The sequence below is a fragment of the Procambarus clarkii genome, chromosome 32 (assembly GCF_040958095.1).
Source record: "Procambarus clarkii isolate CNS0578487 chromosome 32, FALCON_Pclarkii_2.0, whole genome shotgun sequence".
In the NCBI taxonomy this organism is placed as follows: Eukaryota; Metazoa; Arthropoda; class Malacostraca; order Decapoda; family Cambaridae; genus Procambarus; species Procambarus clarkii.
In genome coordinates this window covers 9,605,623-9,620,597 of record NC_091181.1, presented here as the reverse complement: position 1 = coordinate 9,620,597, position 14,975 = coordinate 9,605,623, and the positions used below count along the sequence as shown (strand labels likewise).

Genomic DNA, 14,975 nt, shown 5'->3' with positions numbered 1-14,975 from the left:
CAAACTAACACTCTTCATAGTAATCTAGTTCACACTGCTCCTCCTGTTCTAATCCTGCTGGTGTGTACTCTATTCCTGTTCGTCTTCTCTTCTCCAATATTCGGTGAAACTGGCCGTACAGTGAATGACAGAATTTAGGAACACAAAAAGCGCCAGGATAGTGCCTCAAGGCTCTGTCCTTGGACCTCTGTTATTCATAATATATATAAATGATTTAGATTCAGGTTTGAACAGCAACATTTGCAAATTTGCCGATGATATAAAAATCGGGAGGCAAATAAACTAGGAAAAAGACTCACTTTCACTTCAAAACTACCTAAATAGGGTTTTGAAATGGTCAAAAGTTGGGCAGATGCAGTTTAATGCTGACAAATGTAAGGTTTTGAGGATAGGTAATGATGACAGGGTTACAAAATATGAGCTAGATAGTGTTGAGATTGCGAAGTTGGACTGCAAAAGGGATCTGGGAGTTATGATTAGAAAGAACTTAAAACAAAAAAATCAATGCATAAATGTTCGTAATAAGGCCAATAGGACACTGGGATTTATTTATCAAAGCATTAGTAATAGGACACCTGGTGTTGTTCTTCATCTTATCTTGCTCTTGTTAGGCCCCATTTAGATTATGCAGTTCAGTTTTGGTCGCCATACTATAGAATGGATATAAATTAACTAGAACGCGTCCAGCGTAGGATGATGAAGTTAATCCCTCATATTAGAAACCTGTCATATGAAGAAAGATTATCGAAACTTAAATTACAGTCTCTGGAAAGGCGAAGAATTATTAGTGACATGATAGAAGTGTAAACGTGGATGAATGGACATAACAAAGGGGATATTAATAGGGTGTTAAAAGTATCAACACAATGCAGAACACGAAACAATGGGTATAAATTGGAAATCACAATAGTATGATATATCAAATGAACAAATCCACAAGGGGCGTGATGATGGCTCGAATCTACGTCCGGGATAATGCCTAATGCACCTTAGTTGACTGTGCCAAAACATGGTTAAAGGGATTGCAACCTTCTTGCAAGTGCAAGAATCGCTGCACCTCCTCCGTTCGAGACTATCAGCCACGAATTCTTGGTGGCCTCTCACTCCTCGAAACTCGGTTTCCTAGCTTCCTCCCCAAAAGCACACTAGTTTTCTGTAATAACAATGATACATGCCAGGCTGCATAAATCCACAGTGCGAGGTTCCGGCCTCGACCTCCAATATCGGGAACTCACTCGGCGCACGTCTGCTCTCTGTGAAGGGTCGGGTAACTCTGAACTCCTGGCACTGCCAACTCTCAGGCTCTGCTGCCCGGTGACGTTACCGCCCCGAGGACGGGCTCCTCATTGCTCAGTATTGGCACGTGACCTGGACTGCCAATCACCAAGCGGCTCACACCCTCACGTCTTGGCGGGAGTCTGGTCTATCAGTCGCTATCTTGCACACCTAAAGGGCATAATCCCCATTGTAAGGACATTTTAGTTTTTGCCTTTTCTAACCAAATTAGTACTCTTGCTAATCATCACCTACTTCAAACGAATCCCTGCATCTCAAGGAACATACAGGATGTAGAGGTATGACTCATCTTGCTGGATAAGGGAAGATATAGGAGAGGGCACCGTAACATATCCCTCCCTTTAATATAAGAATCATATCAGTTTAGTGCATTCGAGAAAGGGCGTCTGCTATTACATTCTCTCTTCCTTTAATGTGCTTCATCTCTAACTAGTATTCCTGCAACAGAACAGCCCATCTAGTCAATCTCTGGTTCGAGTTCTTCATCTTATATAAAAACATTAAGGACCGTAGATGTCACAATTTGTTAAATTTAATCTGGGTATTGGCTGCGTTCGCTCTCTCTATGATAGGGGCAGGTGCAACTTAGATGCCATTCCTACGGTGTGAGAACTGTCAGATTCTCAGTGAATTGTGGAAGCACTTAATTGCTTAACGGTCTTATCTACATGTCCAATCTCAACGTTAGGAATGTGTTTGTCCTCTACTGCCATTACCACCATCACATGCTCACTCTACACTCCAGTTACAAAGGATTTGGGAAAGTATACACATATATAATTTTATTCTTTACTAGCTGTACCCGGCCACGTGTTGCTGTGGCTCAGCAACGCATGTGCGTTGCTGAGCCACAGCAACTTTCCCATCTCCCAGTCCTCCCAAATATTCCTCCCTCCCCCGTCCCCTCGTCCTTCCCACCATCTCACTACTCACCTGCCCCCTTGTCCTCCCTATCATTCCCCACTCCACCATCCCCCTCGTTCTCCCCACCATCTCCCACTCCCCCGTCCCCTCGTCTTCCTTACCATTCCCCCCTCCCCTGTCCCCTCTTCCTCCCCACAATCCCCGACTCCCCTGCCCCTTTCTCCTCCCCTCCCCATTCTTCATTCCCCTCCCCCGTCCTCTCGTCCCCACCATCCCCAATTCCTCCGTCCCCACCATCCCCAATTCCCCCGTCCCCTCGTCTTCCCCTCCATTCCCCACTCCCTCGTCCGATGCATTCCCAAATGATCCGATGTTCCCATCAATGAAGAATAAGAAACACAGTTAAAAATAGAATTGAAAAACAATGAAAAAATATAAAAACTAAACTAAGCAGAAGAAATGAACGGTATGGTAAACAACACAGCTCAATTCCAACGCAATGTCGTACAAAATAATTGAATCAAAATGAAGAAATATCGAAATCAATGAAAATTAAATTTATAAATGCAATCGGAAACACTGAAATGGAATCTTAACCTATATAGTATAGCATGTGTTGCTTTTACATGCAACAGTTGGCACTGTTTTTCCGCATAATTTTACCTGTCACAGGTGTGGCATCTATACTTATACTTACGAAATGAATGGTATGGTAAACAACACATCTCAATTCCAACACAATGCCACACAAAATCATTTAATAAAAAATAAAATAAATCAAAATCTATGAAAATTAAATTTATCAATGCAATCGGAAACATTGAAATAAAATTTGTGACACATTTAGTATAGCGTGCATGTTGCTATTAGTACAACAGATGGCACTATTTTTCAAAAACGCATGTTTTGCCTTCACAGGGGTGGCATCTGTATAGTAGGTATTATAAAAAGACACGCCTATTCGAATGTAACGTTGTGTCAAAATTTCAAAGCAATCTGTGAAGAACTTTCGAGATTACAGTGTGTGTTGTTCTTACGTCCAACAGATGGCGCTGTTTTTTTCTATAAAAAAAAGGATGTTTTTTCCTGTCATGAGTGAGGCATGTATATAGTAGATATATGAAAAGATGCACCTATTCGAATGCAACGTTGTGTCAAAATTTCAAAGCAATCGGTAAAGAGGTATAGAAGATTTCCCGCACATGAAAAACACAGTTTTTTAGAAAAAGCATGTTTTTTTTACCGTCACAGACGTGACATCTATATAGTATGTATAAAAACCTTCTCGGATGAGAATGGAACGTTGTGTGAAAATTTCAAAGCAATCGGTAAAGAACTTTCGGAGATTATCGGTTATGAACAAACGAACATTTTTATTTTTATTTATATAAATGTTGTTGAATATGACCGAAAGGGAAAGATTTATGATTCTAACACGAATCTTCTCAATATTTCTTATGTTTTTCTTCACTGTCAGGGGTAGATGAAAAATTAACTCTCCAAAGTTCATTTTCACTTTTTATTTATGGTCTGACGCCTAGAAGCGTTTCTCAAGAACACTTCTTACATTTTCAAAGACAATTTTTTTACTTACTCAGATCGTGCTTATATTCGTTTTTCGGTGAGGTGATAGGATACAAATGTTTTTGGGTGAGGTAGCAGGAAACAAATGACAAAACACGAAACAATGGATATATACAATGGGCATATAACCATGGGTATATATTCTATCTTCTTGCTCCTGTGCTGGTTCGGGGTCTTGAAGTGGGCAAAATGTAATTATGTGTTAATTGGCTGTTGATTACTGGTTTTGACTTTTTGATGGGTAAGGCCTCACTGATGTCGAGTCTCCTGTTATCGTTGTATCTGTCGATAATTTCTGTGTTGCTTGTTAAGATTTCTCTGGTGATAGTCTGGCTGTGTGTGGAGATTATATGCTCCTTGATAGAGCCCTGTTGTTTATGCATTGTTAATCGCCTAGAAGGAGACGTTATTGTATTGCCTATATACTAAGATCTTTGGGGCTGACAGTCCCCAAGTGGGCATGAGAAGGCATAGACGCTTTAGTTTCCTTCAAGGCGTTCTGTTGGTGTCTGGACAGTTCTTTATGAGTAGATTGGCCGTTTTTTTGTTTTTTTGGTAAACTGTTAGTTGTATCTTCTGATTTGTGTCTGTGGGGATAACATTCCTATTAATAATATCGTTCAGGACACTTTCCTCCGTTTTGTGACCCGTCGAAAAAAAGTAAAGAAGTCCTGTAAAACAGTTTAATAGGAGGTACAAGTGTTGTGTTAGTTGACTCGTCAGAGGTTGCATGGCGTTTCACTTTTCTTTTGATGACGTCTTCAACATAACCGTTAGAGAAGCAATTGTTGACTAGGACCTGCCTTACTCTACAGAGTTGTTCGTCGAGCTGCTTCCAACCAGAACTGTGAGTGAGAGCTCGGTCGACATAATCATAGACAACACTCCTCTTGTACTTGTCTGGGCAGTCACTATTGGCATTAAGGCACATTCCTATGTTCGTTTCCTTAGTGTAGACTGCAGTGTGGAAGCCACCATTCCTTTCCGCGAATGATGAATCTAGAAAGGGCTGCCTCCCATCACACTCCATCTCGTAAATGAAACTTAATACCGAATTTTTGCTCTAATGCCTCCTTCAGCTACTGCAAAAGTCTGACATCAGGTACCTCCATATAAATGTCATTAATGTATCTGCAGTATATGGCGGGTTTCAAGTCCATGTTAACTAAGGCCCTCTGCTCGATGGTGCCCATGTAGAAGTTCACAAACAGGACATCTAGGGGAGAACCCACAGCGACTCCATCTTCTTGTTCATTCATGTGCTCATCGGGACTCGAGAAGGGTGCCTCTTTAGTGCAGGCTTCGTGTATATATATGTTTATTTGTATCAACCCATGTATATCTTGTAACCATTAATACATAATAAAGCACAAAAAACACAAAAAGAAGGGGGGGGGGGTTAGAAGGAGTCTTGAGGTGGGTAGAATATAGTTGTGCACAAGTATATTCTACCCACCTCAAGACTCCGCTCCAATATAGAAGCATCAAGAAATATGGACCAATAGGCTTTCTACAATCACTTCTATTCAATACCCATTGTTTCATGTTCTGGCTTGTGTTGATGAAATTAATACCTTATTAAATACCACCTCACCCCATCTACCTCACTCAAATGTAGATATAAACAAAATCGGAGATGTGTAAGTTCTATTCAGTTGTGTATGTGTTAACTAAAGTCTTTGGAAATGTAATAAGTTTTACGAAACGCGCTCAAGTGTCGCGTCAGACTAGAAATAAAAAAGAATTTTGGAGAATTGATTTTTGAATTACCTCCAACAGTGAAAAGAATGTTAGAATTATTAATCTTACTTTTTCGGTCATATTTAATAATATATATATATATATATATATATATATATATATATATATATATATATATATATATATATATATATATATATATATATATGCACAGAATACCCTGTTCCAGTAGCTGAAGTTTATAACTTTTTAGACACTCAACCCACCTGGGGACTCGAACACTGGCCAACCAGGTGGCAATTGCACGCTGTATCCACTACACCATACTTCAAAGCCATAAAGAGAGGTAGGAATTCTGGGGTATTTAACCAACCACAACTCCAATCCTCTCCCAGGCAATGAGATAGTGTGGGACCCCCGATGCTCTTTCATCGAGCCCTGTTATATGGGAAAACTCAGTGCCAAATGCTTAATGCACAGACTACCCTATTCCAGTAGCTGAAGTTTATAACTTTTTAGACACTCAACCCACCAGGGGACTCGAACACTGGCCAACAAGGTGGCAGTTGCATGGTTGGTTAAATACCCCAGAATTCCTACCTCTCTTTATGGCTTTGAAGTATGGTGTAGTGGATACAGCGTGCAACTGCCACCTGGTTGGCCAGTGTTCGAGTCCCCTGGTGGGTGTGTGTGTATGTGTATGTGTGTGTGTACTCACCTAATTGTGCTTGCGGGGGTTGAGCTTTGGCTCTTTCTTCCCGCCTCTCAACTGTCAATCAACTGGTGTACAGATTCCTGAGCTTACTGGGCTCTATCATATCTACATTTGAAACTGTGTATGGACTCAGCCTCCACCACATCACTTCCTAGTGCATTCCATTTATTAACTACTCTGACACTGAAAAAAAAAATTCTAACGTCTCTGTGGCTCATCTGGGTACTAAGTTTCCACCTGTGTCCCCTTATTCGTGTCCCACCCGTGCTGAAGAGTTTGTCTTTGTCCACCCTGTGAATTCCCCTGAGAATTTTGTAGGTGGTTATCATGTCTCCCTCTTACAATTCTGTTTCCAGGGATGTGAAATTCAGCTCTTTTAACCTTTCCTCGTAGCTCATTCCTCTCAGTTCCGGGACGAGCCAGGTGGTATACCGCTGAATCTTCTCTAACTTTGTCTTGTGTTTAACTAGGTATGGACTCCAGGCTGGAGCTGCATACTTCAGGATTGGTCTTACATAAGTGGTATACAGGGTCCTGAACGATTCCTTACACAAGTTTCTAAAGGCAGTTCTTATGTTGGCCAGTGTAGTATATGCCGCTGATGATATTCTTTTGATGTGGGCCTCTGGGGACAGGTGCGGTGTGATATCGACCCCCAGATCTTTCTCTCTATTTAACTCTTGCAGGATTTCACCTCCCAGATAATACCTTGTGTTTAGCCTTCTGCTCCCTTCGCCTAATTTCATTAACTTACACTTTCCGAAGTTGAACTTTATCAGTCATTTTCTAGACCATTCATCCAGTTAGTCCAAGTCATCCTGTAGTCTCTGTCTATCTTCATCCGTCTCGATTCTTCTCATAATTTTGACATAATCACCAAACATTGAGAGGAACGAGTCTATACCCTCCGGAAGATCGTTTACATATATTAGAAACAAGATGGGTCCAAGTACTGAACCCTGTGGGACTCCGCTGGTGACATCTCGCCACTCTGATGTCTCCCCCCTCACCGTTACTCGCGGTTTCCTGTTGCTTAAGTACTCCCTTATCCACTGGAGCACCTTCTCTTTTACTCCTGCTCCAACTTTTTTAACAGCCTTTTGTTGAGTACTGTGTCAAAGGCGTTCTGTGTGTGTACTCACCTAGTTGTACTTCCGGGGGTTGAACTCTGGCTCTTTGATCCCGCCTCTCAACCGTCAGTCAATAGGTGTACAGGTTCCTGAGCCTATTGGGCTCTATCATATCTACACTTGAAACTGTGTATGGAGTCAGCCCCCACCACATTACTTCCTAATGCATTCCATTTGTCAACCACTCTGACACTAAAAAAGTTCTTTCTAATATCTCTGTGGCTCATTTGGGCACTCAGTTTCCACCTGTGTCCCCTAGTGCGTGTGCCCCTTGTGTTAAATAACCTGTCTTTATCAACCCTGTCGATTCACTTGAGAATCTTGAATGTGGTGATCATGTCCCCCCTAACTCTTCTGTCTTCCAACGAAGTGAGGTTTAATTCCCGTAGTCTCTCCTCGTAGCTCATACCTCTCAGCTCGGGTACTAGTCTGGTGGCAAACCTTTGAACCTTTTCCAGTTTAGTCTTATGCTTGACTAGATATGGACTCCATGCTGGAGCCGCATACTCCAGGATTGGTCTGACATATGTGGTATATAATGTTGTGAAAGATTCCTTACACAAGTTTCTTAAGGCCATTCTTATGTTAGCCAACCTGGCATATGCTGCTAATGTTATCCTCTTGATATGAGCTTCAGGGGACAGGTCTGGCGTGATATCAACCCCCCAGGTCTTTCTCTCTCTCTGACTCTTGAAGTATCTCATCTCCCAAATGATACCTTGTATCTGGTCTCCTGCTTCCTACCCCTATCTTCATTACATAACATTTGCTTGGGTTAAACTCTAACAGCCATTTGTTCGACCATTCCTGCAGCTTGTCCAGGTCTTCTTGAAGCCTCGAGCTGTCCTCCTCTGTCTTAATCCTTCTCATAATTTTGGCGTCGTCAGCAAACATTGAGAGGAATGAGTCTATACCCTCTGGGAGATCATTTACGTATATCAGAAACAGGATAGGTCCAAGCACAGAGCCCTGTGGGACTCCACTGGTGACTTCACGCCATTCTGAGGTCTCACCCCTCACTGTAACTCTCTGCTTCCTATTGGTTAGGTACTCCCTTATCCACTGGAGCGCCCTACCAGTTACTCCTGCCTGTTTCTCCAGTTTATGCATCAACCTTTTATGGGGTACTGTGTCAAAGGCTTTCCGACAGTCCAAAAAAATGCAGTCCGCCCATCCTTCTCTTTCTTGCTTAATCTTTGTCACCCGATCGTAGAATTCTATCAAGCCTGTAAGGCAAGATTTACCCTTCCTGAACCCATGTTCATGGGTTGTCACGAAGTCTCTTCTCTCTCTAGATGTGTTACTAGGTTTTTTCTCACAATCTTCTCCATCACCTTGCATGGTATACAATTTAAGGATACTGGCCTGTAGTTCAGTGCCTCTTGTCTGTCACCCTTTTTGTATATTGGTACTACATAACAGTCTTCCATATTTCTGGTAGGTCTCCCGTTTCCAGTGACCTACTATACACTATGGTGAGTGGCAAGCAAAGTGCTCCTGCACACTCTTTCAATACCCATGGTGAGATTCCATCCGGCCCAACAGTTTTTCTGACATCCAGCTCCAATAGGTGCTTCTTGACCTCATCTCTTGTAATTTCGAACCTTTCCAAGGTCACCTGTTTGCTGCCACCTCTCCTAGCACCATGACTTCTCCCTGTTCTATTGTAAAGACCTCCTGGAACTTTTTGTTGAGTTCTTCACACACCTCTTTGTCAATCTCTTTGTACCTGTTCTCGCCCACCCTAAGTTTCATCACCTGTTCCTTCACTGTTGTCTTCCTCCTGATGTGACTGTGTAGTAGCTTTGGTTCGGTCTTGGCTTTATTAGCTATATCATTTTCATACCTATTCTCAGCTGCTCTTCTCACACTAACATACTCATTCCTGGTTCTCTGGTATCTCTCTCTGCTTTTTGGTGTTCTGTTATTACGGAAGTTCCTCCATGCCCTTTTGTTCAGTTCCTTTGCTTTCATACATTCCCTATTAAACCATGGGTTCTTCCTTTGCTTCTCTGTTTTTTTTCCTGTCAGACTGGGACAAACCTGCTTACAGCCTCCTGACATTTTTGGGTGATATAGTCCATCATGTCTTGTACAGACTTGGTTCCTAGTTCTGTGTCCCAATGTATATCCCGTTGGAATTTATTCATCTCCTCATAGTCTCCCTTTTGGTACGCCAGCCCTTTGTTTCCCAGTTCTTTTTTGGGGGTGATAATTCCTAGCTCAACCCGGTACTCAAAGCCCAATACACTATGATCACTCATTCCCAAGGGGGGCTTCCAACTTAACTTCCCTTAAATCCGACTCATTTAGGGTAAATATCAGATCAAGCAAGGCTGGTTCATTCCCTCTTCTCATTCTTGTCGGTCCCTTGATGTGTTGACTTAGAAAGTTTCTTGTTGCCACATCCAGCAGCTTAGCTCTCCATGTGTCTGGGCCTCCATGTGGGTTTCTGTTCCCCCCAATCTATCTTCCCATGGTTGAAGTCTCCCATGATTAGTAGTCTGCATCCGTTCCTGCTAGCCACAGAAGCTGCTCTCTCTATTATATTGATGGTGGCCAAGTTGTTTCTATCATATTCCTGTCTGGATCTTCTGTCATTCGGTGGGGGGTTATATATGACTACTACTATAATTTTCTGTCCTCCAGTTGCTATGGTGCCTGATATGTAGTCACTGAAACCTTCACAGTTTTGAATTACCATCTCTTCAAAACTCCAACCTTCTCTTAGTAGCAAAGCTACACCACCTTCTCCTCTCCCTTCTCTCTCTTTCCTCACTACATAGTAGCCCTGTGGAAACACTGCGTTTGTTATAGTTTTCGTTAGCTTTGTTTCTGTGAGTGCTATTATGTCTGGGTTTTCCTCTAGTGCCCATTCTCCGAGTTCACTTGTTTTATTTGTAATCCCATCTATGTTAGTGTACATTGCCTTGAAGCTCACTTTCTTCTGTTCATTTTCTTGTCCCTTTCTTGGCGAGCATTCTGCTGGTGTGGGAAGCTGTTCCGTGGGTGAGAAGATCTGTGAGGTGGTTTGCAGGGTCTCAGAGGATTTTGGTGTGGGGGGTGGGGGTTGAAGGGAAGGGGGGGACAGGTAGGGTGTGGGTTAAGGAGATAGGGGGGACATGGAGGATACTGGGTGAGGGGGGAGGAGGGACAGGGAGGGTATGGGATGAAGGGGGAGAGAAGACAGGGGGGGAAAGGTGGGAGGGGGGACATGACGGGAATGGGGAAGGGGTGACAGGGTCAGAATGGGGTGGGGGGGGGAGGGTTGGGTGGGGGCAGGTAGGGTGAGGGGAAGGGAGGGTTTCTATGCAGAGGAGGGTGGTGGTGTTGCCCTCCCTCTGGTGTTGCTGGGATGCTGGTCTTGGGTTCCCCTCTTGTCTCTAGGACTGTTGTGTTGGGGGCTGTGATTTCCTGGTTTGCTCCTCTCTCCCTGCGCTTCCTCCTTGCCTCTGCTGCCCTGGCTCTCTCCTCCTTCGTCCTGTCCCTCTGCAAGAATACTTTTTTGTATCCCTCCACATGCTGCAGACGACTCTTCCTTTCGAGCATGTCCTCCTTCGTGGTTTCATTTGTAAACACCACCTTTACAAGTCGGTTTCTGTCCTTGTTGTACCAGCCCAACCTGAAAACCTTCTCAATGTTTTGTTCAGCCCCTTCCATCTGTAACCCCTTCAGTAGTTCATGTACTGCCTCTCTATCTTTGCTATTCCATTCTTGCCTGTTGGATCCTTCCTGATCTTTGATGCCTACAACTACCACTGATCTTTTTCTCTCCACCAGCTGAGTGGTGCACCTTGCTACTTCCTGTGAGGTAGCAGCTTGCATGGCTATCTCCCTCACTGTGGCCATTGCTTCTGAGCTCTTTTTCAGTATGTCCGCAAATGTTTCAGGTACAGAGGCATTTCCTTCCAATGTAACATTCCTACCTTCCCTTTGGATGATAATCTGATGCTCGGTCTCTTTATTTTTCTCTGTGAGGGATTTGATCTCCTCCCTTGCTGATGTCTGCTCACTTTGCAGATTGTTAATTGTAATCCTCATTTCATGCATCACCATCCTGAATTCCTCCAGAACTTGGGTTAACATTTCCTTCGTTTGGTCACTCTGGCTGTTTCCTGTGTCCCTGTTGTGGCCTCCTGCCATTCTGCCCCCTTGTCAAAAGAGAGAGCAAGAGAGAGAGAGGGCAAGAGAGAGAGAGAGAGCAAGAGAGCAAGAGAGAGAGAGAGAGAGAGAGAGAGAGAGAGCAAGAGAGCAAGAGAGAGAGAGAGAGAGAGAGAGAGAGAGAGAGAGAGAGAGAGAGAGAGAGAGAGAGAGAGAGAGAGAGAGAGAGAGAGAGAGAGAGAGAGAGAGAGAGAGAGAGAGAGAGAGAGAGAGAGAGCAAGAGGGAGAGAGAGAGAGAGAGAGAGAGAGAGAGAGAGAGAGAGAGAGAGAGAGAGAGAGAGAGAGAGAGAGAGAGAGAGAGAGAGAGAGAGAGAGAGAGAGAGAGAGAGAGAGAGTGTGAGAGAGAGAGAGAGAGAGAGAGAGAGAGAGAGAGAGAGAGAGAGAGAGAGAGAGAGAGAGAGAGAGAGAGAGAGAGAGAGAGAGAGAGAGAGAGAGAGAGAGAGAGAGAGAGAGAGAGAGAGAGAGAGAGAACTTGCGTGTGTGTGTGTGTGCGCGTGGGATGGGGGTTAAGAGGAGGTGTGGTGTTGTCTGCAGATTATGGCAGGTAAAAAAGGCTGTAAGAGAAGGGGTAAGAGAAGGGGTGGATTATGAGTGAGGTTTTATCCCCTTTCCACGAAAGGTGTTAATCCCTTCTAGCCTAACTGGACGTATGTGTGTGTGCGTGCGTGTGTTTTTGCGTGTGCTTGCAAACGTACGTGTGCGTGCGTGTGTGTGTGTGTTACGGGGGTCCCGTAAAATGTCAACCTCTACCCAAAATGAGCCACTTTGATATTTTAAATGTATCTGATATACTGAACAAGAATTTGGTAGTATTTTACCTCTGTACACCTGAAGACTTGACCAGAGAGGGGTACCTACCTGTCAGCCTCCCGCTCACACAACCAGGTGAATAATTACGATGCTGGATGACGAAGTGCTCCGTCGTCGTCTCCCACGTGGTGATTCACTAATCCAGTAGATTGATGATGGCGGTTCTTCTCTATCTAACACAAATCTCTGGAGTCAATCACTGTATCGGTGTGTCTGCTGTGTTACAGTTCACCAATTCACTGTACCACTGATCACTTGACCCAATATGTAAACAAAGCCTCGTGGGCCCTCCAACGTGGCCTGTCTGGTGAATTCACTGTTTAACACCAAGTTCTAGTGATAGCACTGTATTATTCTTTAATAGTCGCGGCGGTTTTACGCTTTGTGATACCCCTAGATCTGTGATCTGTCACTGTAGCCTTAATTAACCCTAAAATATTGGCGATTATTGTAGCGCTTGACCCCAGTGACCCTCCCTGCGCGGCTGGCTGAACTCAACTAACTAATGGTAACTAAGCTCAACTGTATCATTGTAACCTTCTTAACAACACACATACTTTTGGGACAAGTGTGTGTGACAACGATCACAAAAAAACAGTGATCCAAGTATGGGGAGAATTCACATTTGAAGAATTAAGAGAATGCTGATCGCGTTTTCGGCCTCATCAGAGCAAGATAGAGTGGGGGATCTCTAACTTGTTTTCAAAAGTGATTTTTCCGCGTTTTTCTCCGGTGATATAGGGTATATCTTGATTACAAAGTAGCTTCGTCGTCCACGATGGGTTCACTATAGCCCGTGATACTTGGAACTTTTGTTCAGAGTAGTTGAATGTAAAACAACAACAACAACTTCGCCACTATAACTATCATCAGTAACAAACAACCATCATTACTGTAACCATCTTTTTAACCAAAACTTTCGTCATTCTAACCATATACACAACACACGACCATCATCATTGTACCCTTCTTCACTAAAGACAATCTTCACACTGTAATAATGGTAACTAAGCTCAACTGTATCATTGTAACCTTCTTAACAACTCACATACTTCATCACTGTAACCATCCTCACTCAAATAACTTTCAGCACTGTAACTATTTACAATATACAAGGCTTTCCTCCAGACTGTAACCATCTTCGTTGCACAAAGTCTTCATCTCTGTAACTATCTTCACTACCATAAGCTACTAGGAAGGACTATTGAAATTGACCTCACGATACTGAAGGACAACAACGTTAGGAGAGACATCATCACCAGCTACAAAATTCTCAGAGGAAATGACAGAGTATATAAAGACATTATTTAACACGGGTGGTACTCGCACAAGGGGACACAGGTGGAACCTAAGTACTCATGTGAGCCACAGGGATGCTAGAAATATTTTTTTCAGTATCAGAGTAGTTAACATGTGAAATGCAATAGGCAGTGATTTGGTGGAGGCAGACTCCATACACAGTTTTAAAATGAAGATATGATAGAGCCCAATAGGCTCAGGAACATGTACTCCAGTTGAGTCACAATTGAGAGGCGGGACCAAAAAACCGAAGTTCTATTCTGGTAAGCAAAACTAAATGAGTACAATTAGGTGAGCACAGGATGCCCCATCTTCATCATTTTCTCCTCCTTCCTTCATCTTATTCCACCTATTTTACCACCTTCCATCACTTCAGAACCTTCCCTCTCGTTCACCACTTTCCCTTCCGTTTACCTCCATCATTATCCTCTCTCTCCTTCACCACCATCCCAATCCTTCAACATCCTCGCCTACTCCTTACTACCTTCAATACTCCTCAGCACTTTCCTTTCCCTTCAACCTTCAGGACTTGCCCTGCCTTTCACAGCCTTCCCTGCCCTTTAACACCTTTCCTACCCTTCACCACAATAAATTTCTGGATCTTGTGTACTTCTCCCCAGGGTAACGATGCCGCCTTACGGAGAGGAATTTTTACAGTTCTTCAAACAATCGGATTCCATCGTGTTTCAGACCCTCTCACGCCTAATGGAACTTGTTCCTTCTGCTGAATATGGATTGCGCCAAGCTGTTGAGAAGAGGTAGGTAACCAATTCACACTTAATGAAAAATATGTTCATTATATGTCTGTACATTTTCCCATTTTTCAGCACATTAATTGTTTGTACACTAAAGAGAGAGAGAGAGAGAGAGAGAGAGAGAGAGAGAGAGAGAGAGAGAGAGAGAGAGAGAGAGAGAGAGAGAGAGAGAGAGAGAGAGAGAGAGAGAGAGAGAGAGAGAGAGATAGAGAGAGAGAGAGAGAATGTGATGTGTAATTTCCAACACACACTCTCTCTCTCTTAGTGTACAATTAATGTGTGTGTGTGTGTGTGTGTGTGTGTGTGTGTGTATTCACTTAGTTGTATTCATCTAGTTGTGTTTGCGAGGGTTGAGCTTTGCTCTTTCGGTTCGCCTCTCAACCAACTGTTTACTAACTACGTTTTTCTCTCTCTCTCCACACACCACACACACACACACACACCCCAGGAAGCAGCCTGTGACAGCTGACTAACTCCCAGATACCTCTTTACTGCTAGGTAACAGGGGCATTCAAGGTGAGAGAAACTTGGCCCATTTGTTTCTGCCTGGTGTGGGAATCGAACCCGCGCCACAGAATTACGAGTCTTGCGTGCTAACCACCAGGCTACCAGGCCCTCCTGTGTGTGTGTGTGTACTCACCTAATTGTGCTTGCGGGGGC

At 43.5% G+C, this 14,975-nt stretch overlaps 1 protein-coding gene across 1 annotated transcript in view; it reads left to right on the top strand.

Moving 5' to 3' along the window:
* The window catches only part of LOC138370421 (uncharacterized), a 184,029-nt gene that overhangs the window by 119,059 nt on the left and 49,995 nt on the right, over nucleotides 1–14,975 (top strand). Inside the window, exon 9 of the mRNA XM_069334771.1 lies at nucleotides 14,181–14,318. Within this exon, the coding sequence (XP_069190872.1) occupies nucleotides 14,181–14,318 (138 nt within the window). The remainder of the gene's footprint in view (nucleotides 1–14,180; nucleotides 14,319–14,975) is intronic.